The 21567-nt window shown below is 46.6% G+C and overlaps 1 protein-coding gene across 19 annotated transcripts in view; it reads left to right on the forward strand.

The window, feature by feature from the left end:
• Positions 1-21567, forward strand: part of MADD (MAP kinase activating death domain) — a 41407-nt gene that overhangs the window by 7759 nt on the left and 12081 nt on the right. For 4 of the 19 annotated variants that reach the window (XR_005837103.1, XM_040639056.1, XM_040639058.1 and 1 more), the window contains exons 7-26: positions 295-375; positions 2380-2558; positions 2846-3081; positions 3274-3430; positions 4600-4703; positions 4795-4985; positions 5379-5632; positions 5880-6019; positions 6815-6916; positions 8624-8726; positions 9097-9283; positions 9380-9530; positions 9839-10045; positions 12806-12906; positions 13476-13559; positions 13901-14059; positions 16831-16939; positions 17516-17636; positions 17742-17847; positions 19754-19864. Coding sequence is in view for 18 of the 19 variants with exons in the window: in XM_040639056.1 (XP_040494990.1) it covers positions 295-375; positions 2380-2558; positions 2846-3081; positions 3274-3430; positions 4600-4703; positions 4795-4985; positions 5379-5632; positions 5880-6019; positions 6815-6916; positions 8624-8726; positions 9097-9283; positions 9380-9530; positions 9839-10045; positions 12806-12906; positions 13476-13559; positions 13901-14059; positions 16831-16939; positions 17516-17636; positions 17742-17847; positions 19754-19864 (2883 nt within the window). In the remaining variant the exon portion in view is untranslated. Of the gene's footprint in view, positions 1-294; positions 376-2379; positions 2559-2845; positions 3082-3273; positions 3431-4599; positions 4704-4794; positions 4986-5378; positions 5633-5879; positions 6020-6814; positions 6917-8203; positions 8264-8623; positions 8727-9096; positions 9284-9379; positions 9531-9838; positions 10046-11775; positions 11830-12805; positions 12907-13475; positions 13560-13900; positions 14060-16830; positions 16940-17515; positions 17637-17741; positions 17848-19753; positions 19865-21567 lie in introns of all 19 variants that reach the window. The other 15 variants (XM_040639060.1, XM_040639061.1, XM_040639071.1 and 12 more) reach the window with 6 other exon arrangements.

Consider the following 21567-nt stretch of genomic DNA (forward strand, 5'->3'; position numbering starts at 1 on the left):
AGGAACCCTTATATGTGTTCATTGTAAAACTTTAAAAATACAAGTAAGTATAAAGAAATAAATAAAGACAGCAGTCCTGTCGTGTAGAGCTAGTCACCAGTAACATTGAGGTGTATTTCATTTTAGGTGCATGTGTGCATATTTTATATGTATCTGTATCCATAACACATGTGTTCACATATAGGTGAAAATATTGTGAATACAACTTACTAGTTTTGTTACTTACTTTTATGGAAGAGTAACTCCTGAGCAATTAATTCTAAGGTCATGCCTTTTATCCTTTTTCTGGTGTAGGTGATTGCCCCCACCAATGCAGAAGTGCTACCAACCCTGCCGGAACCGGAATCATTAGAGCTGAAAAAGCATTTGAAGCAGGTGGGTGAAGAGTGAAGAAAATGAGGGGAGCAGTAGCTACTCTGGGGCAGCCTGTAGGCTGTAGCTGTTGTAAGAGCCACTTTCCTTTCAGTCTTCAAGGGGAATAGATTTTCTTAGCTAAGGAGAGGTGTGTCCCATTTCTAGGTGTCAGGATGAATCTCAAAAAGGGCTTTTAGTTTAGGTGTTTTTTTTTTTTTTCAAGATTTATTTAGTTTTAAGAAAGAGAGTGCACGGGAAGGGGGAGGAGTACGGAGAGACTCTCAAGCAGACTCCACACTGAGTGCAGAGCCTCCCCGACGTGGGGCTCAATCCCATGACCCTGAGATCATGACCTGAGCCGAAACTAAGAGTCAGACATTCAACCGACTGAGCTACCCAGGCGCCCCTCATGTCTACCATTCTTTATGGCTTTAGAGCATTCTGTCAGTCTTGTAAGGAAGGAGCTAGTAATTTGGACAATCTGACTCCTTTTTTATTTTCCTCTTGAATTGATCTCTGGGTCCCTGTAGAATGCTTTCCTCAAGAATTCCCCTCTTTGGGGCGCCTGGGTGGCACAGCGGTTAAGCGTCTGCCTTCGGCTCAGGGCGTGATCCCAGCGTTATGGGATCGAGCCCCACATCAGGCTCCTCCACTATGAGCCTGCTTCTTCCTCTCCCACTCCCCCTGCTTGTGTTCCCTCTCTTGCTGGCTGTCTCTATCCTGTCAAATAAATAAATAAAATCTTTAAAAAAAAAAAATTCCTCTCTTTGAGTAATCCTTTAAATACATTTTTTTAAAAAGATTTTATTTATTTATTTGACAGAGAGAGAACAAGAAACAGCGAGAGAGGGAACCCAAGCAGGGGGAGTGGGAGAGGGGGAAGCAGGCTTCCTGCTGATCAATGAACCCAATGTGGGGCTCGATCCCAGGACCCTGGGATCATGACCCGAACGGAAGGCAGACAATTAATGACTAAGCCACCCGGGTGGTCCCTAAATACATTTTTCATTGATTGATTTTCTTCCTCTTCTGCATGCTGAACACAGTACCTGAAGGTAAAATATGACAGGGCCCCATTCCTTCACCCTTTTGTGTGTGTGATACAGGACCACCAGTAGATAGCTCTGTATTTCTCTTTAGGAATCCTTGTTCTCATTTGAAGGGTCTTCAGGAATCTCCGTGCTGTCTGAGTTGCTCAGCTGAACCTCTAGAGATCTGTTTGGGTTTAAATGGGTCATTCTGTAGCCTCCCTCTCCCTCTCACTTGCTTCATCCCTGCTGATGTAATATGGTGTCTTGTTACTGCAGAGACTGGTGAGGAGAATTGCAAGTTGAGAAAGTTCTCTGCCTGCCTTTGCTGGGTTTTCATTCTTGATGATTGCTTTAGTATGACTGATGATACGGAGAGGTTTATATGTAGAATTGTACTTTAAATGTTCATAGGAGTTAATCCCTGGGCTCATTAATCGTGTATTCTTACCCCTGCTGCTTGAAGTGTGGTCCACGGACCAGCAACATTACCATTGCCTGCGGTTGTTAAATGTGCGGAATCACCCCAGATAAATTGAACCACAGTGTGCATTTTAACAACATTCCCAGGTGACTTGTGTGCTCATTAATATCTAAGAAGCAGTGCTGGTCTAGACCAGTGGTTTTCAAACTGCCCCATGGAGCCTCTGAGGGGCGGATTTAGGCTGGGAACACTGAGCATGTGAGGTTCTGGGTTCCTTATGTCCTTCAGAGAAGCTTTACTTTTACGTGTTTCAGCTGTTTCTATTTTCATATAGACTTCAACTGAAACAACATTTCATGGCTAAAATAAATTTGAAAACTCTTGCTCTGGGGTCTAGATTTTATCAAGTTGCCTTGAGCCAGGTTGACTTAAACTGAAAGGCTACATAATTCAGATTATCTTCTAAAGGTTAAAGTATTTGGATTCTTATGTCAAAGGCTCTTTCCTAGGAGATGAGCTTGGCTAGCTGCCCAGGAATCTGCGTTCCATAGGGGATTTCTTGATGTTCCACAGGCCCTTGCCAGCATGAGTCTCAACACCCAGCCCATCCTCAATCTGGAGAAATTCCATGAAGGCCAAGAGATCCCACTTCTCTTGGGAAGGCCTTCTAATGACCTGCAGTCCACACCTTCCACTGAATTCAACCCACTCATCTATGGCAATGATGTGGATTCTGTGGATGTTGCAACCAGGTACGACCAAGTTGACTGGATGATCACAAGCTCTTGAACTGGGTTCTGCTCTCAGTAGTTGTATTTGCCACCTTGGAAAAAGCAAAGAGAACTGTTCCTCATACTCTCAGGCCTTTTAGACCTTGAGTGAAAAAAGAGATTGATGATTGTTTAAGATCCCTCTCCCGTGGATGTGGGAAGCCTGTGAAGTGACGGCTTGGGGAGGTGGTCTGAGACCTTGGATTGCAGCCATCCTTACAGTGCAGGGTGTGGGACTCGGCTTATCTCACCATCCCCTTCTTCCCCAGAGTGGCCATGGTCCGTTTCTTCAACTCCCCCAACGTGCTGCAGGGCTTTCAGATGCACACACGTACCCTGCGTCTCTTCCCTCGGCCTGTGGTAGCTTTTCAAGCTGGCTCCTTTCTAGCCTCACGTCCCCGGCAGACTCCTTTTGCTGAGAAGCTGGCCAGGACTCAGGCTGTGGAGTACTTTGGAGAATGGATCCTTAACCCCACCAACTATGCCTTCCAGCGAATTCACAACAGTGAGTGCACCTGCCCCCTGCTCTGCCCCACCTTCTGCCTTTGTCCCCTGATGGCTCTTCCCTTTGCCTTTTCTCATCTGCGACCTGCCCCTTCCATTCCTATTTCCCCTTAGACCTTTTCCTATCTTTCTTTTATGTTTTGCTTGTTTTTTTCTCCTTGCTGCTAACTCTGTTCTTTTTTCTCTTGGGTAGACATGTTTGATCCAGCGCTGATTGGCGACAAGCCGAAGTGGTACGCTCACCAGCTGCAGCCCATCCGTTACCGCGTCTACGACAGCAGCTCCCAGCTGGCTGAGGCTCTGAGTGTGCCGCCAGAGCGCGGCTCTGACTCTGACCCTACGGACGACAGGTGAGCACCAAACCGCTCTGGAAGGTAAGGAGGCTCTCACTAGCCCTGACTGAGCCCAATGACGAAGTCTCTAGGACTTAGACGTTAGTCTTTGAAGCCTTGGTTATATTCTGGTGGGTCGTTTTGTGTTAGTTTACTTATGTTATCTTGAGTTAAGTGTGTACCTCTTTTTTTTTTTTAAGTTTTTTTTTTTTAAGGTTTATTTATTAGAGAGAGAGAGAGAGAAAGAGCACACAGAGGGGCAGAGGGAGAGGGAGAGAAGCAGACTCTGCTAAGCTCAGAGACCGACACGGAGCTTGATCCCCGGCCCTGAAGTCATGACCCAAGCTGAAATCAGGAGTCGGACACTTAACCGACTAAGCCATCCAGGCGCTCCCCCTGCTTTTTTTTTTTAAGTTTTTATTTTAATTTCAGTGTAGTCAGCATATAGCGTTATATCAGTTTCAGGTGTACAATACAGTGATTCAGCAAATCACATTAGTCAGTGCTTAGCATGATAAACTTACTCTTTGATCCCTATCACGTATTTCATCCCCCACTCCACCCTCCTCCTGTCTGGTAGCCATCAGTTTGTTCTATATTATTAAGAATTTCTTTCTTTGGGTGCCTGGGTAGCTCAGTTGGTTAAGCATCTGCCTTTGGCTCAGGTCATGATCCCAGGGTCCTGGGATCGAGTCCCGTGTTGGGCTCCCTGCTCAGTGGGGAGTCTGCTTCTCCCTCTCCCTGTGCCTGCTGCTCCCCCTGCCTGTGTTCATTCTATGTCTGTCAATAAATAAAGAAAATCATGGAAAAAAAAAAAAAAGTTCCTTTCTTGGTTTGTCTCTTTTTTTTCCTTTGTTCGGTTGTTTTGTTTCTTAAATTTTGCATATGGGTGAAATCATGTGGAATTTGTCTTTCCCTGGCTTATTTTGTTTAATATTATACTCTGGCTGTACTCATGTTGTTGTTGCAGATGGCAAGCTTTCATTCTTTTTTATGGCTGAGTAGTATTCCTGCGTGTGTGCATTAGTGTGCACGTGTGTGTGTGTGAATGTGTGTGTGTGTCTGTATGAGAGTCTTTCCTTTTTTGTTTTTCCTAATGCTGATCACTGATTCTTCTGCCTGCCCCTTCCTTCTGTTCTGTTTTTGTTTTTGTTTTTGTTTTTATTTTCATGCTCTTCACTCTGCAGTGGCAGTGACAGCATGGATTATGATGACTCAAGCTCTTCTTACTCCTCCCTCGGTGACTTTGTCAGTGAAATGATGAAATGTGACATCAATGGGGATACTCCTAGTAAGTGTACTTGGGGAGACTGATCGGCTCTGGGCAGGCTTATGGTCTCTGGGACCGTGTGGTCTGTACGTGCCACCTTGGGTTTTGGCAGGTGTGGATCCATTGACACACGCGGCCCTGGGGGATGCCAGTGAGGTGGAGATTGCTGAGCTGCAGAACCAGAAGGAATCAGAGGAGCCAGGCCCAGACAGTGAGAACTCCCAGGAGAACCCGCCACTGCGCTCCAGCTCCAGCACCACCGCCAGCAGTAGCCCCAGCACCGTCATCCACGGAGCTAATTCTGTACGCGAGGACTTGGAAGGGTGGATAAGTGAGAGCTGTTACTTGGGATGTGGGCCATACCTCTGTTAGGCAGACAAGGCTGAAGCTGTTAATTTGCCTCTTTCTTCGCATTCTTCCTGTCTTCCTCTCCATAGGTCTCCTAGTGTAGAGCCTAGGAGATACAGTTTCGACTCCAGAAGGAACTCCTTGGGCTCTGTTCAGGACTTACCTAAGATCCCCCTTGCATAGTTTGTGGGCACAGAGAACAGGGGTGTCACAGAGATCTTTTCTCACACGTTCCCTTAGGATGAGAGTTGGGAACCTGATAGGCCTGGCTAGGCCCTGCTAAACTGAGAACACAGGAAGGTACCACTGGGCACTGGGTGAGCAGTTTTTATCTAATGTGACCTTTAGGAACCTGCCGACTCAACGGAGGCTGATGATAAGGCGGCAGTAGGCGTCCCCAAGCCCCTCCCTACCGTGCCTGCCAGCATCGGCAAATCGAACGTGGACAGGCGCCAGACAGAAATTGGAGAGGGGTCAGTGTGCCGGCGAACCTATGACAATCCATGCCTCGAGCCCCAGTATGGCCTTCCCCCTGAGGAAGATGATGATGAGCAGGGGGAAAGTTACACTCCCCGATTCAGCCAACATGTCAGTGGCAATCGGTGAGAGCCTGGGGATTCCTTCTAGATGGGTGACTGAAGGACCTCACTACAGTGGACCCCGGGTGAGGGCTAATCAGAAAGTTGGAGAAGTCCAAATGCTCTGGTGGCGCACCATCCCAAGGTGGCGCTTTGACCTAGGCATATAGAAGTTGCGGGAAGGGAGCCGTGACGGCAGCGTAGCATAAGGCCCACACTTCCAAGACTAGGTACCCCTGCCTGGGCTCATAGGTGCCACTGTGCATTCAAGGGCTCAAAAGCTGCTGCGGCCCAACAGCTTGAAACTGGCAAGCGACTCAGACGCAGAGTCAGACTCTCGAGCGAGCTCACCCACCTCCACTGTCTCCAACAACAGCACCGAGGGCTTCGGGGGCATCATGTCTTTTGCCAGTAAGTGCCTTCAGCTCTCCTGCCTCTGTCCTATTTTCTCTGCAGTAGGGTCTGGCCATGGTGGATGCTGCCTAGGACTTCAGATGTAGGGCTGGGTTGTCATTATCAAGCCCCAATCCAGGTTGTTTGGGTGACAGTGAATGAGGTATTTTCAAGGGAGGTCAGTAAAGGACAGGGACAGAGTAGTAGCTATCTTTATCCCTAGAGGTTTCCGTCTATCTCAGGTAAGATAGCTGGTCAACTGAAAAATAGTCATTGTATTAAGCATCATATATTTTGTGGAAATATAATGGTCAAATTTGATTTGGGTTCTGTATCTAATAACCTTCTTTGCCTGGTGAAGGACTTTTTCATGAACGTGCTTTGAAATCTATATGAGGTTGACTTTTGTGCCTAGAGAATATTTCCGGAAATGAGGGGTGGTGTCAGTTAAAGATTGAGGACGGACCAGGGACCAGAGAAGCCAACATCGGGGATAATTATGATTGTGAGTTTTTTCAGAAGCCAGGTAGGGACAGCACCAACTTCTGACTAAAAGTGCATTAATGTCAGCTTTCATGCTGAGTTAGCAGTTGATGAGAGACATGGGAGGTAGTCAGAGGAAGTTGTTACTGGCTTTTGAACAATCCTGGCAGTTGCCCCTGTGGTTGCCCTCCGTTATAGACTAGGCCCTTTGTAGGGTACAGAGGTACTGGGATTATGTTTGAAAAGGAGGATGACGGAGATGACGGTACAGTCGTCCGCTGTGATTCTTTATGCTCTTAACTCATTGCTCTCACGCCCTCCCCTTGACAGGCAGCCTGTATCGAAACCACAGTACGAGCTTCAGTCTTTCAAACCTCACACTGCCCACCAAAGGTGCCCGAGAGAAAACCACACCCTTCCCCAGTCTGAAAGGTAACTACAGCCCTCCTTCCGCCGAACCAGGATCCTCCGGGAGATATTTCAGGCCTCTGGGTGCTTGTCAGGAGCTCTGTGTATGACGACTCATTTGATCTGGCTGTTGCCCCTCATGCCGCTTCTCATGGCTTTCATTGCACATGATGGGCCTGACTGGTTTTCAGATGGAAACGACCTTCGTAGCTGAAGAGAAGGCCCTGTTATGTCATTTAGGATAAGAGCAACTGTGAGATTACTGCCGCTGCTGGGGGATCCGTAATTAACACAGGGACCATCAGCTGCCACGGGTCATCTGCCGGGTTCCTGCTGCGTGAGCAGAGGAGGAGCTCCATCCCAGGGAGCTGGCCCATTGGGGGACTGTTGGAAGAGCCTGGCGGTGTTTATAGAGCCAAGAAGCCCCTTCCTTTGGCTTCACATCGATGGGCCCCGTGGGTGGGCCAGGTAGTATTGAACAGCTAAGGGCAACTAAGACCTATTTAATTTTCATTTGAGAATCTAAAGGGCTCTTTGGAATTTACTCTCCTGACGTTTGTTTTCTCTAGATATTGGGATGAAATATTTAATTACAGTAGAAAGCATAGTGAGAAGCAGCCCCGTGTATATTTTAACGGACTTCTCTCCCCAGTGATTAAAAACTCCGGGAATCGAAGGAGTGTTCTCTGGCAGGGATGGGAACATAGGGTAGGCGGTCAAAGGGACATAATAGTTAGTGGTGTAGGGGTTACCTAGCACTGTGGCACGAAGCCACGCCCGACTCCATAGCTGAGGGGTGGACAGGTGTTAGGGTCACTGGCTTCATTTGATGCAGTTGGGGCGGAAGCAGTTGAAATGCCTTCATCGCATGCTGATGCTTCATGTCATTTGTTGCCCTTCTCACTTCCATCCGCCTCCCATCCTCGCACCCCCACCCCACTTCCCATGACAGCATCTGCAAGATGGGTCTCTGCTCCCTGCACACCGGCAGGCCCTCTGGACCCCTGCGCTAGATGTTTCGTGAAAACCAGCAGTCCCTCTTTCATGCATGTGCCTGTTTAGTACCTGAAGGTCCCTTGTGTCGTTTACCCTGCCCCTGGCTTTTAGAGACCATAGTCTTAAGGACGGTCTTTCCTAGCGCCTTGGTGGTTTCCTGATCTCTTGGCTTCCAGCCGTGAGGTGCCTGAGAACTGAGGTTATGTGCACTAAGCTTTGGGAGAGTCCTCAGATTGTCTGACTTACAGCTCCATTGAGGGGAACAGGGGTTGTGGTATCACGGTGCACCTACTAATTGTGTATTTTGTGTCCCAGTATTTGGGCTAAATACTCTAATGGAGATTGTTACTGAAGCCGGCCCCGGGAGTGGTGAAGGTGGGTCTTGCCCGTGAGCTGTGCATGATCTTTCTTTTCCTAGCATCTTCCGTGCCTGCCTGAGGGCCACCCTCCTCATGGAGCAAGCAGTGTCACCTGAGTGACCTGCCTTGCCCCGTCCCCCGTGACGCCCGTGCTTGCCCATGGGGCGCGCTGCTGCTGCATGGGGAGTGGCCTGAGTCTCATCCCCACTTCCTCCACGTTGCCATGGCTGGTTTCTACCTCTGCGTGATGCCCCGGGGCCATCCTCACCCAGCCCTTCTGGGGAATGGGTGTGGACCGTGGCTCCCCAGGGCGGTGCTGACGCAGGCTACGCGACCCCAGTAGTGATGTCTCTCATTCCTACCTTCCTGGCTATAGGAAACAGGAGGGCCTTAGTGGACCAGAAGTCATCTGTTATTAAACACAGCCCAACAGTGAAAAGAGAGCCTCCATCACCTCAGGGGCGATCCAGCAATTCTAGGTAATAACTGGCTGAGCTATTTCAAAAGTTCTGCGATAGAGGTAGCGGTTCCTGTACCACACTTTAGGGATGCTCAGGAGTGGGAGAGCACCTCTCAGTTGGGTAGATGAAATCAGTTCTTGCGCACACTGCCCTTTCTGACTGAATGCCCACGCAGCGGTAGTCGCCCACGCCGGCGAGGAGAACGAAACCGCAGTGCTGGGTACGCGGGCAAACCAGGCCATTTGTGGGGGGCTGGGGGTGCAGGGGACTTGGACGTCTGGAGACTTGGCTTTGTGTTTCGCCCCTGGAGGCAAACACCGAGTCTGGTGAAGGGTGGGTGCTCTGCAAAGAAGCTGATGACCACAGAAGTGGTGTGTGGGCCCTGTAGTGAGAACCAGCAGTTCCTGAAGGAGGTGGTCCACAGTGTGTTGGATGGCCAGGGCGTTGGCTGGCTCAACATGAAGAAGGTGCGTCGGCTGCTGGAGAGCGAGCAGCTGCGAGTCTTTGTCCTGAGCAAGCTGAGCCGCACAGTGCAGTCAGAGGAGGATGCCCGGCAGGACGCCATCCCCGACGTGGTCAGTGTCTGGGGTGGGGAGCTGGAATCAGCTGGAAGAGGGACCTGGACACCAACGGCAGTTTTGCCAACTCTAGCCCCTGGCTCGTTGTTGCAGGAGATCAGTCGAAAGGTGTACAAGGGAATGTTAGACCTGCTCAAGTGCACGGTACTCAGCCTGGAGCAGTCCTATGCCCACGCGGGTCTGGGTGGCATGGCCAGCATCTTTGGGCTTCTGGAGATCGCCCAGACCCACTACTATAGTAAAGGTAGGGATCACACCGGCTGGGCCGGCGCCGTCCACAACTCTCCCACTGATCTCCGAGGAAAGGGAACTTGTTCTTTCACAAGTTTCCCGGGGCCAAGCTGCTTCCCATCAGGCTTCGGGATTTTATTTTTTAATGCACGTTTGTACTGGGTACTTTTCTGTCACGAAAAATAAGATGTCTACTTTTCTTTCCTTGCACTTCTTCCATTCTACATCCTTCTGTAGCCTTGCTTCTCCTGCCTCACTCCGATAGCTCGATTCCCCCTCGCGGTCTCTTTTGACCTCTTCCTCTGTTCGATCTTTCCCTAGAACCAGACAAGCGGAAGAGAAGTCCAACAGAGAGTGTAAATACCCCAGTTGGCAAGGATCCTGGCCTGGCCGGCCGGGGGGACCCAAAGGCTTTGGCACAGCTGAGAGTTCCCCAGCTGGGACCTCGGGCTCCAAGTGCTGCAGGAAAGGGTCCTAAAGAACTAGACACCAGAAGTTTAAAGGAAGAGAACTTTGTAGCATCCGTTGGTATGTATCACTGTGTTTGGTGTGGTGGAGGGAGGGTTCTGGCTTCTTAAATACCTCTCCCTCCTTTCAGTTCATCCAGAATCCTGCCTTTCTGTTTCCCATGCTTTGCTTTCTAGAGAGGGAGATAGGTCTGCATCCATTTCTGATGGTATTTCTTTGTACTTCTTTATCCCTTATGCTTCCTTTACAGTCACCCCCACCGACATCTTAGAGGAAGAGTGGAAGTTTTACTTAGAAGGCCCAGTGAGGTTTAGTGCAGGGAGTCTGACCTGTACTCCTGGTCCGTCTTTATTTACATCTGGATTTCTTCACACTGTGGAGAGCCATGTGAGCTCCTGGAAGCTGTAAGAAAGTTTATAGATGCATCTTTGGTCTATAAAATTATGATCGTCTGGGCCAGTTTACTCTCATCCAACCATGACACTGCCCTCAAATTTGCTTCTTGGGGGGGTGTCCAGCAACCCCATTTCCCAGGGCTCCAGACCTCAAGGTATAGATTTCTGAATCAGTTTTTCTTTAACCCTTTCCTTACTGGGCTTGATTAAGAGCTTGTTTGTGTTGAGTGTGTCTCCATTCCCGCTCAGGCAGTGCCTTCCTGAGCTCCAGGTGGCACCTCCACTTGACTCCCTCTGTACTTGACCTTGAGTCATCGAGGTTGTGTCTGTCTTTTTCTGATCCTGTTTCCGTGGGCAGGATGCTTCTAACGGATGCTTCTTTGCCACACATTAGTTGTCTTGTGCTCCCATAAATGGTGGTGCGCCGCCAGATTCCTTCGTTGGGGAGCTTCCCTTCTCTAGCCAGCAGAATAGTGTCCTAGAGGCGATCAACCCTGCATTCCTCCTGCCTGATGTGATGTTCTAGAAAAAGTCCCCGCCTGCAAGTCGGAAGGCCTGGAGTTTTAGTCCCGTATCTGCCTCCAGCTAGGAATGAGACTTGGAGCAAAGCACTTCCTCTATCAGGGTCTCTGTCTCTTCATCTGGGAAATGAGGAGATCGGATTAAATCGATTCTCAAGTTCTTCCAGGGAAAGAATGCTATCAGTATTCGCTCTTCTTTACCTCTTATTCTTGACCATTTCGTGTTCTCTGTCACCTTTACAAGAAGCATTCTTCCCTGTGACTGGCTAAGAATGGGTCGCTCGGCAGGGCAGACACTGGTTGTGAGGGTGCCTTGGATTTTTTGGTGACGGCAAGGAGGGGTGCAAACTGCCTGCAGGAGTGGCCTCTGTCCAGCCCGGCAAATCAAATAGATTGGTGCTCATGCTTCCGAACCCCTTTGGCTGCTTGGGGTGATCATCTGTCTTGTCTGGAATCTTTCAAAATTGTCGTTGCCCAGCTCCTTTGGCAGAGAGAGCATGGCGTGGTGGATGTTTAAACTGGTCCTAAGCTACACGATCTCGAGCGAAGTGCTCCAGCCTCGTTAGGACCAGTTTCCTCATGCCAAAATGGGGGAGCTGGAGTGAAGGCAGCCCCACCGCCAATGTCCGCAGCGTTTTACTACCACTTTCAGGTTCGGGTTAGGAATTTAGAGTCTTTAGTTCATTAGTTGGGTGGGGGGAAGGCATTAGATCTCTTGATTTTTAACTCCCCGAAAAGAAGATCTCTTTTTATCTCTTGATTTGTAATCCTGTGCCTGAGACTGAATCAGCTTGGGTGGGTGGGTTTCCATTCTGTCTGACCAGCCTCTGACTCTGTCTGTCTTTCTCTCCTGCTTACATTGCATCTGGGGTAGAATTGTGGAACAAGCACCAGGAAGTGAAAAAGCAAAAAGCTTTGGAAAAACAGAGTAAGGAACAAATGCCCCTTCCCGTTCCCAAATCTCCCATACCTGCCAACTCCCCAGGCCCAGTTGGGGCAGGCTCCCTTTGTCAGCCCCACCCCAAATTTGCTCTTGGGGGGTATTTGGAATGAGAGCAGGTAGGTGGTATGTGACTCCCAGGTACGTGACTTGTAGGCTGCTTCTTTCCCCCTCTCCTCCTAGCAATCAGGCTGTAATCAGGGCGTCTACTGAGTAAAGTCCCTTAGAACTTGGTTCTCGATTGCTCCAGAGTTGGTGGGGAGAATGTTTGCCTATTTCAGTGCCCCTCATTGGCTGATATCTCCCTCACCCACTAGAAGGCCTGTGGGCACAGTTGGCAGAGATGGTTGCTGTCCCTCCGTGTTGAGTCTGTAGCTTCCCAGCTCTCTCTGGTGGCTTGCCTAGGCACGCTTTCTTGCTTTCTGTCATTCTGTCCTTCTGCCATACCATTGCGGGTGGGTGGGGGAAAAACGAGGGTGGTTTTTATCTCAAGTGTAGAAAGGTGTAGGGTTGAGGTAGTCAGTGTCCACGGAAACAGCTGGTATTTCTGTATCTCGTTGGGCCTGTCCTTTTCTAGCCCCTTTAGACACATTTGTTGGGGAAGCACTGAGTGACCTGGGGACCCTTAATTGGTTTCACACACCAGTGAAGCTCCAACTCTGAGTATAGGGGAATGTGGTTTAGACATTTGTTTATGGAACTTTCTGTTTTAGAATGATCTGCTGAGAATCTTCTCAGGTTGTGAAGATGGCTGCAGAACCCTTTGAGACCAGGTTTAATTTGTCCTACTTGGTTCTTAAGGCATCTGGGGACTTCTTCCAGTAGGGCCTGATGTGGGGGCAGTCCCTGGAAAGGTGACTGGGACATGCTGAGGTCTGGGACCTGGCTGTGTGCTCTCCCACTCCCTTCACCAGCCTGCCCCTTGCCTTTGTGTATGGAGTGACAGAGGTTTTCCCCTACCCAGGGCCTGAAGTAATCAAACCCGTCTTTGACCTCGGTGAGACAGAGGAGAAGAAGTCCCAGATCAGTGCGGACAGTGGCGTGAGCCTGACATCTGGTTCCCAGGTTTGTGACAACTATATTGAGAATTGCGAGCATTAAATTTGCTATCTCAGAATACTTCTTTAAGTTATAAAAAAAAGACAATGCCAAAACAACATGCATGCCGAGTGATGGGAAGATGATGAAATAAGTGTAATATGTCTACGTAGTACGATACTAGTATCCACTGAAGATTGTGTTTTCAAAAATCTAGTGACATGGGAAAATGTTTTACAAAGCTATATGTAGTATGATTCCCATTTAATTTTTAAAATGTATGTAGAAAAGACTGAAAGGAAGTATAGTAAAACCTAAACAGTGATTAATGTTAGTGGTAGGGTTATGATTTATTTTAGTTTCCTTATTATTTCATGTATTTTCTGTAGCGAGCATGTATTTCTTTAATGTTTATTATTTTTCATCATCAAGTCATGTATATTTTATATTCATGAAAAAAACTTCTCATGACCTGTTTAGGGATGATAATAGTAGGTAGGGGTTGAGGAGAAGGAAGAAGATACAGTATTTCTTAGGGAAACTGAGAGTAGAGGGGACACCTCCTCTAATGTATCTGAGTCCCCGTGTCGTTTCAGAGGACTGATCCAGACTCTGTCATTGCTGTGAGTCCAGCTGTTATGATCCGAAGCTCAAGTCAGGACTCTGAAGTTAGCACCGTGGTAGGGGAACACCACACTGGCATCTTGGTGGGTGGGGTGTGAGTCCCCCCTTGGAAGAGGGGGCTGCTTTCTCCTTTGGAGGCTCTTAGTCTCATGTCAGCTTGGTTCTCACGGTGGAGATGTTCACCTGGCATAGTCTGTGTGCGTGGGATCAGACCCTGAGATTTTACCCAGGGCTACTCGTCTTGTAAAGAAGGTACTTCCAGAGGCTATCTGACACACCGTTGAAGTTCAGTGCTTTTTTTTTTTTTTTTTAATTGTAGTAGAAAGTTCTAACAGCTGGGCATTTCTGGGAACCCTTCACTGGGGAATATCCCTTACTACCTCTCTTTCCTTTCCAGGTGAGTAATAGCTCTGGAGAGACCCTTGGAGCAGACAGTGACCTGAGCAGCAATGCAGGTGATGGACCAGGCGGTGAGGGCAGCGCCCACTTGGCAAGCTCTCGGGGCACCTTGTCCGATAGTGAAATTGAGACCAACTCTGCTACCAGCGCCATCTTCGTAAGTTTTGTTTACTAACGGAAGGAGATCATTTCTTTCGTGGGAGGGAATGGGTTAGAAAAGAAGGAAATGTTAGGGGCAATTAGAAGGAAAAGAGGAAGTAAGGAATAGATTATCCCCAAAACTTTGGCTTCAAAGAAAATGTTTCTTAAGGCTTTTTTCAGAGTGATTTTACTCCATGATCTGGGGCTTTTAGGACCCTCTCCTGAATCACTGATGAGTCGGAATCCCTGCCCAGTCAGATCAGGGCTTCAAATCCTATGTAGCAATTATCCCCATATTTACAGTAGACGAGGTGATAGGTGCCTTTGTGGCAATGCCAGGGCAAAGACAGCTGTCGTTTTGTATCAGTCTGCCTCTTGCTGTGGGATAGTTTGGTTTTATTCTGGTCACTGCTCTATATAGCACTTTTTTTTTTTTTTTTTTTTTTTTTTTTTTTTTAGACATTTATTTGACAGAGAGAGCACAAGCAGGGGGAGCGGGAGAGGGAGAAGCAGGCTCCCCACTGAGCAGGGAGCCCGACGTGGGGCTTTATCCCAGGACCCTGGGATCATGACCTGAGCTGAAGGCAGATGCTTAACAACTGAGCCACCCAGGCGCCCCTATTTATATAGCACTTTAAAATAGCATTTTATTTTTGTATATTTCTAACAGTTATTTGATACTTTCCTTCACTGATAAATATTTATTAAGTGATTTACTAAGTCCTATATTCTGTACTAAAGAAAGAGGGTGAATAAGACATTCTCACTCTCAAGAAGTTTGCAGTTCAGTATGTTGCTGTGACTAATGTCTTCTGACAGGTGACAGGAACAAAGCCTTAGGAAAAAAAGAACTTGCCCTACATCCTACAAAAAGCCAGTGATCGGTTGAAATGAAAGTAATTCCATTTAGTCCTTGCCTTCAGACACACTGCTTTTTGGCGTATACATGCCTCTTTATGCAACATTAAGCACTCTGATACATTTGTCACTTGATTAGACAGAGCTGAGAATGAATATTCTTATTTATAATAATTTTTTTAAAAGATTTTATTTGAGTAAGAGAAAGTGTGTGTGAGAGAGAGAGAACATGAGTTGGGGGGAGGGAGAAGCAGACCCCCCTGCAGAGCAGGGAGCCTCATGCAGGGCTTGATCCCAGGACCCTGGGAGCATGACCTAAGCCAAAGGCAGACGCTTAACTGACTGAGCCACCCAGGAGCCCTGGGAATGGATATTTGTTATAGGAGCTTATAAGTCCTTAGCTTTGGTTTGTGGGGAGAATGGAAGATGAAATTTAAGTGAAGTCTAGTGTATAACCCTGGTGATCATTCCCACCCTCGGGCTTTCTGTGTATGTGTTTCTAATAGAGCAAATGACATCCCTGAGCAAAGGTAGAGAATGGGATTGAGAGTCAGCAGAACCATTCAAGTTAATGGACCTTAGCTCTCCTTAAGTCTAAATAGACCATTTTAATGAGAGTATTTTAAATCCTTCTAGTGTGCTTCCGTTCTGGACGTTAAGATAGACATTATGAGATAGCAGTCTTGCAGGAAGCCATTCAGCTGTGTGCTGCCTTTCCTGGCACCTTCCTGGGACAAATTCTTACTTGTTCTGTGCTGGTGGGCAAGGGCTGTTTTTGTACAGTTGAGTTGCTGAGAGCAATTACTTAAATTTCGTGGCTTAAAAAAAAAGGCTGTTTTAGCAAGAAATAAGTTATATTAAGTCAGCATGGTCCATTGAACAAAGAACTGGGCTGTGAACCTGGAGACTGGCGTGTAGACACACTAATTAGGTGTTGCCTAATAACCTTTGATTGGTCGCTTCTCTGCTTATGCTGCTGCATGAGTTGTGAAATGGGCATGAAATTTGCCTCTTACCCACTTGAAATCTTTTTTGAATGAATAGAAAGTCTAATATTGCAGAAATGGCAGGTAAAGTTAGTGATTTTTCTAAGAGGCAGATATTTCTAAGAGATGGTAGGAAAGAGGAAATTAACATTTATCCAATACCAACCATGTGCTTTATATGTATTTTCTAATTTAATTCCCATAATGGTCCTACGAGGTAGATATTATATTATATAAGTCTGACTTCAAAACCAGTGTTTTTTCTGTTGCATTATGCTGCCACAGAGGATTTGCCTCTGATTTATTTTTAAGAGTGAATAGTCTTACAGAGACTAAAGGGTAGAGATAAGCAAAATGAAAACAAGATTGCATGTTTTAGGAGGCAGTAACAGAGAACAGCATTATCAGATTGACTTTTTTTTTTCCTTGAGTAAAACAATAGAAGTTTATTAAATGAAAACACAGAAAAAGCCGTCAAGAGTGAGAGGGGTCCCAACAGGGTTGCGACAGGGTGGCCAACGAAGGCCTTTAGGGTTGGTCTTTTATAGAAAGCTAACCAGGGAACTTAAATCCTTTTAACATCTTTATTGATAATACCTTCGATACCTTTATTGATAATACCTTACTTTCATTTTAGGGGCTGATTATTCTTTGTTGGTCACAGGTGATTATCATAAAGACACCCAACTCCACACACCTACCCCACACACCTCGGACAGGGTGGTCCCCCACCCCGAGTGCACTGAGTGTGGGGTGGGGGACCACTTCCAGATTGACTTCCGGTCAAATCCTTGAGGCAAGCAGAGTAGCAAAAGCAGGACTGCTGGAGTGTATGTTGCTAACGGAGAGTAACGGGTGTGTGGACCTCTTAATGGGCTGCACGGCTTACTTTGCCTTGTCCGTCAGTACCTTGGGCAGCTGACCTGTCACCTCTTCTTCGTAGGGGAAAGCCCATAGCTTGAAGCCAAGTGTCAAGGAGAAGCTGGTGGGCAGCCCAGTTCGCTCGTCTGAAGATGTAAGCCAGCGGGTCTATCTCTACGAGGGACTCCTAGGTGAGACACAGACTGGGAAGGCCTCTTGCACTGGAAGAAAGCTGGACTCAGCTGGGGAAGAGGGTAGCACTGAATACGTAGCTGCTTAGCTCTGTGCTGATCTCAGTGCTGATGTTAGAGGGCGTGTTTATATCTGAAGAAGGCGACTTACTGGGTCTGGAAAAAGCAGTAGGTGAGCACTAGAAGAGACTGGATTTTGGTATTAATCAACAGCCTCTGTCTTTCTGTCTGTCTGTCTTTCCTTTCTTGCTACCATGGTCCTTCCTGCTAACAAATTGGCAGGAAGGGACAAAGGATCGATGTGGGACCAGTTAGAGGATGCGGCTATGGAGACCTTTTCTATAAGTAACCACCTTTCTTTGTGTGCTGTGTTCATCCCTCCTTCTTGGGAGTGGCTGGGCCTCTCTTGGAGGAGCTGGGGCTGGTGGCAGGAATGTTAGTTCTGGGGTGGAGAGGCTCACGTTTGCTTTGTCCTAGAATTTGTCCCTTTTATCTAGAGTTTACTCTTTACTTTGGTTTGGCAGCTGTATTCTTTATATATTAAATAAGCCCCTAGAAAAATTCTATTCCACACAGGCAAAGAACGTTCTACTTTATGGGACCAAATGCAGTTCTGGGAAGATGCGTTCTTAGATGCTGTGATGTTGGAGAGAGAAGGGATGGGTATGGACCAGGGTCCCCAGGAAATGATCGACAGGTATGACACTTAGTAAACGCTTGGAAGATGCAAATTCAGCCTCTTCCAAGTTAGTTCTGTGGTCTCCCACACAGAGGACCGACTTGTTGCTGGTCTCCTGCTTAGGTACCTGTCCCTGGGAGAACATGACCGGAAGCGCCTGGAGGATGATGAAGATCGTTTGCTGGCCACACTTTTGCACAACCTCATCTCCTACATGCTATTGATGAAGGTAATGTTGATTTTGCTTATGCCCAGCTTCTGCCGATGCCAGAAGGGCGAGGCTTGTTCCCATGACCTAAGTTCTGGGTCAGTTGGGAAGCTGCCAAGCATCTTACTAGGGCTCTCTTCCTGATTGAAAGTGTGGGGTCTCTCTGCCGCTCACACGTGCTCCATTTGTCTGAAGCTGCCAGGCTGTTGTGCTAAGGAATGTTGTAAAGATGATTGGTGATTCCATACCATTTGTTTATTTTGAATTTTATTTTGTTATTTTAAAAAATTTTTGGGGGGGGCACCTGGGTGGCTCAGTCAGTTAAGCATCTGCCTTCAGCTCAGGTCATGATCCCAGAGTCCCAGGATCAAGCCTCGCATCAGGCTCCCTGCTCAGCGGAGAGTCTGCTTCTCCCTCTGCCCCTCACTTTGCTTGTGCTCACTCTCTCTCTCTCACTCTCTCTCTCAAATAAATAAATAAAATATTTAAAAAAAAATAAATAAAAAATTAAAAAAAATTTTAAGTAATCTCTACACCCAGCGTGGGACTTGAACTCACAACCCCAAGATTAAGAGTTGCACACTCGGAACACCTCGGTGGCACAGTTGGTTGAGCGTCCGACTCTTAGTTTCAGGATCGAGTCCTGCATCATGCTCCCCACTCAGCGAGAAGTCTGCTTCTCTTACTCCCTCTGCCCCCGCCCATGCACGCTTGCGTGCTGCCTCTCTCTCAAAAATAAATGAATAAATCTTTAAAATGAATAAATATTGTTTTTAAAGTTGCACACTCTACCGAGTTTCATCTTATTTTTATTTTTTATTTATTTTTAAAGATTTTATTTATGTGAGCAGGAGGAGAGAACATGAGCAGGGGCAGAGAGAAAGGGAGAAGCAGACTCCCCACTGAGCTGGGAGACTGACGGGGGCCTCAGTCCCAGGACCCTGGGATCATGACCTGAGCTGAAAGCAGACGCTTAACCGACTGAGCCACCCAGGCGCCCCTATTTTGAATTTTAAATGGGCTTCCTTTGCCCAGTAGTTCTAGGATGCCAGTAGAACTCCCTACAGAATACAATGAATTTTAAAAATGTTTTAAGTGTTTGTTTTTAAAACCTTAGAAAGGATAGTCAGAATTCATCTTTCAGCACTAGTCCTTTATCATATAGAGTTTTCCATAGACGTAAAAAGAGCTACTTGTTAAAAAATTAATGGTAGGTTCTAGATTGACTTGGTTGTACTTGGTTGTTATGGCCGTGGAAGAAGTATGTTACCAAATAGATGAGTCCTGCTTTGAAAGGGAAACAGAAGTTTGGGGCTGATGGGTAGAAGAGAGTTGTTTTGAGAGTAAGCCCCTGAGTCTCCTCCTCCTGTTTTCCCAGCCTCTCTAAGTAAGAAGGGATTAGTTGATCAGATGCAGAAAACACCTGACAGGCTGACTTAGGTTTGTTTCTTTTCTGTGGTAAGGTTCACTGCTCTCTGTTGAACTGCAGGGGTCCCAGAGAACTCTGTTTGGGAAAGGGTGGTGATCCTGAACCCCAGGAAGGTGCCTCTGCTACAGCCGAGCCAGAATGTCGCTACTCTAAGGCCTCGTTTCTGAACTATAGTCTGAGGAGCCCCAGGGGTTCTAAGGCCCCTTCAGGGGTGAATGTTACAGTATTGGTTGGGGATAGGGAAGAAGTGTCTCCTTGAGCCCCAGTCCACTTGAACCACACCTGCTCTAAAAGCTACGTTTCTACGGAAGCCACCCAGGGACACCCAGGGTTTTCCTTCCCAGCCTGTTGGCAGAATAGACAGTTGAATGTTTTCTCTCATATTCTGTGATGTGGACTCAGAATTGTCTCAAATGGTAGGAAACTTGCTGTACATTCCCTCTACATCAGTTGCAGGGAGAGCAGATCCCTCATTAAGATCCCATTTTGGCTTTCCAGGTAAATAAGAACGACATCCGGAAGAAGGTGAGGCGCCTAATGGGAAAGTCCCATATTGGGCTTGTGTACAGCCAGCAAATCAACGAAGTGCTTGATCAGCTAGCGAACCTGGTAAGCATGTTGCGCCGTCCCCTAGGCTCCCCTCACACTGCACTTGTCGCCTCCCAGGCTGGGGCCTTGTCACCTAATGCAGAGGCTTCCCCGTGGGTCATTGCTTGGCCTGTATATCTTCAAGACCCCCAGTTTTGAAAATAGGGCTGGGGCGCCTGGGTAGCGCAGTCGTTAAGCGTCTGTCTTCGGCTCAGGGCGTGATCCCGGCGTTCCGGGATTGAGTCCCACATCGGGCTCCTCCGCTGGGAGCCTGCTTCTTCCTCTCCCACTCCCCTGCCGTGTTCCCTCTCTCGCTGGCTGTCTCTCTGTCACATAAATAAATAAAATCTTAAAAAAAAAAATGAAAATAGGGCTTTGAGTCTAGATGAGGCTTTAGTCCTTCTGTTCTCTGATCGGATTCTCTGTATTAAAACCATCCTGCTACAGCTGTTTCAGCATGTGGTCTGTGGACTCCTAAGGATCCACGAGCTGGAAACTTTTCATAATAGTACTAAAATGTTTGCCTTTTTTTACTGGGTTGGCATTTGCACTGATTGTACAAAAGCAGTGATGGATAAAACTGCTGGTTATCTTCACCCGGTGAAGGCATTGGCGCTAAACCATGCTAGGAGCCATTGGCGTGCACTTGCTGTTTAAAATAGAGAAAGAAAATTAGTTGCACTTTTGAATATTCTTGATGAAAGCATTAAAATCACCAATTTTACTAAATCTGATAATTGATTATACATCTTTTTAATAATTTATGTGACCAAATGAGAAATATACAGGATGTATTTGTGCTGTAAACCAAAATAGGATGATTATTTCAAGGAAAAGCGATTTTAACAGTTTGAGTTGCAAGGTGAACTGTCAGTTTTGTCCATGGGACATCATTTTTACTTGGAAGAATGACTAACTGTGGTTATTCAGAGTTGGGTGTTTATTTGGCAGACTTTGAAGCTTCAAGCTTCCTGATTTGTTTAAAGGCTTTTGTAATGAGATTGATATTAATCAATGTGATTTTTTGATATTCTGTAATGAAATGGGCCAATATTTGGAAGAGCTGCATTACTCCTTAAACCAGTATTTTACAGAAGACCATTGTGTGGTGTTACAAATTCAAGTAGGAGTAAAGATCCACTCAAAATGCAAGGCAGACAGACAGATTTCATGTAACAAAGTACAAAATGTTCATTGATAGGTTTTCAGACTTCATATTGTTGCAACAAACTATCAGAAACTTACTTCTCAGATTTTGGTATAATTACCAAAGAAAAATACGCATATTTATCTGGAAAAGCTATTAAAATACTCCTCCCTTTTCCAAATACGTATCTGTGAGACCAGATTTTCTTTATATACCTTCCAAAGCAACATAATACAATGAATTGAATGCAGAAGCAGGTATGAAGAATCCAACTATTTTTTAAAGACTAACATGTGAAAAAATGTAAAACAGTGCCAGTCTTCTCATTTTTTTGTTGTTTTGGGAAACATGTTATTAAAAAAATATTTATATTACCATGTAATTGGTGTATTATAAATGAATTATTAATTACTTTAAAATGAATTAATATTTAATTTTTTCAGTTTTAATTTCTAATATGGTAAATATCTCTAACTATAATTCACATAAACCTAAGCTCTTGGGGGTCATGAATAATTTTTAAGAGGTATAAGAGTCCTAAGACCAAAAAGTTTGAGAACACAGGCCCTTGTGGCCT

Source organism: Ursus maritimus, unplaced genomic scaffold, assembly GCF_017311325.1.
Source record: "Ursus maritimus isolate PB19 unplaced genomic scaffold, ASM1731132v1 scaffold_23, whole genome shotgun sequence".
Classification (NCBI taxonomy): domain Eukaryota; kingdom Metazoa; phylum Chordata; class Mammalia; order Carnivora; family Ursidae; genus Ursus; species Ursus maritimus.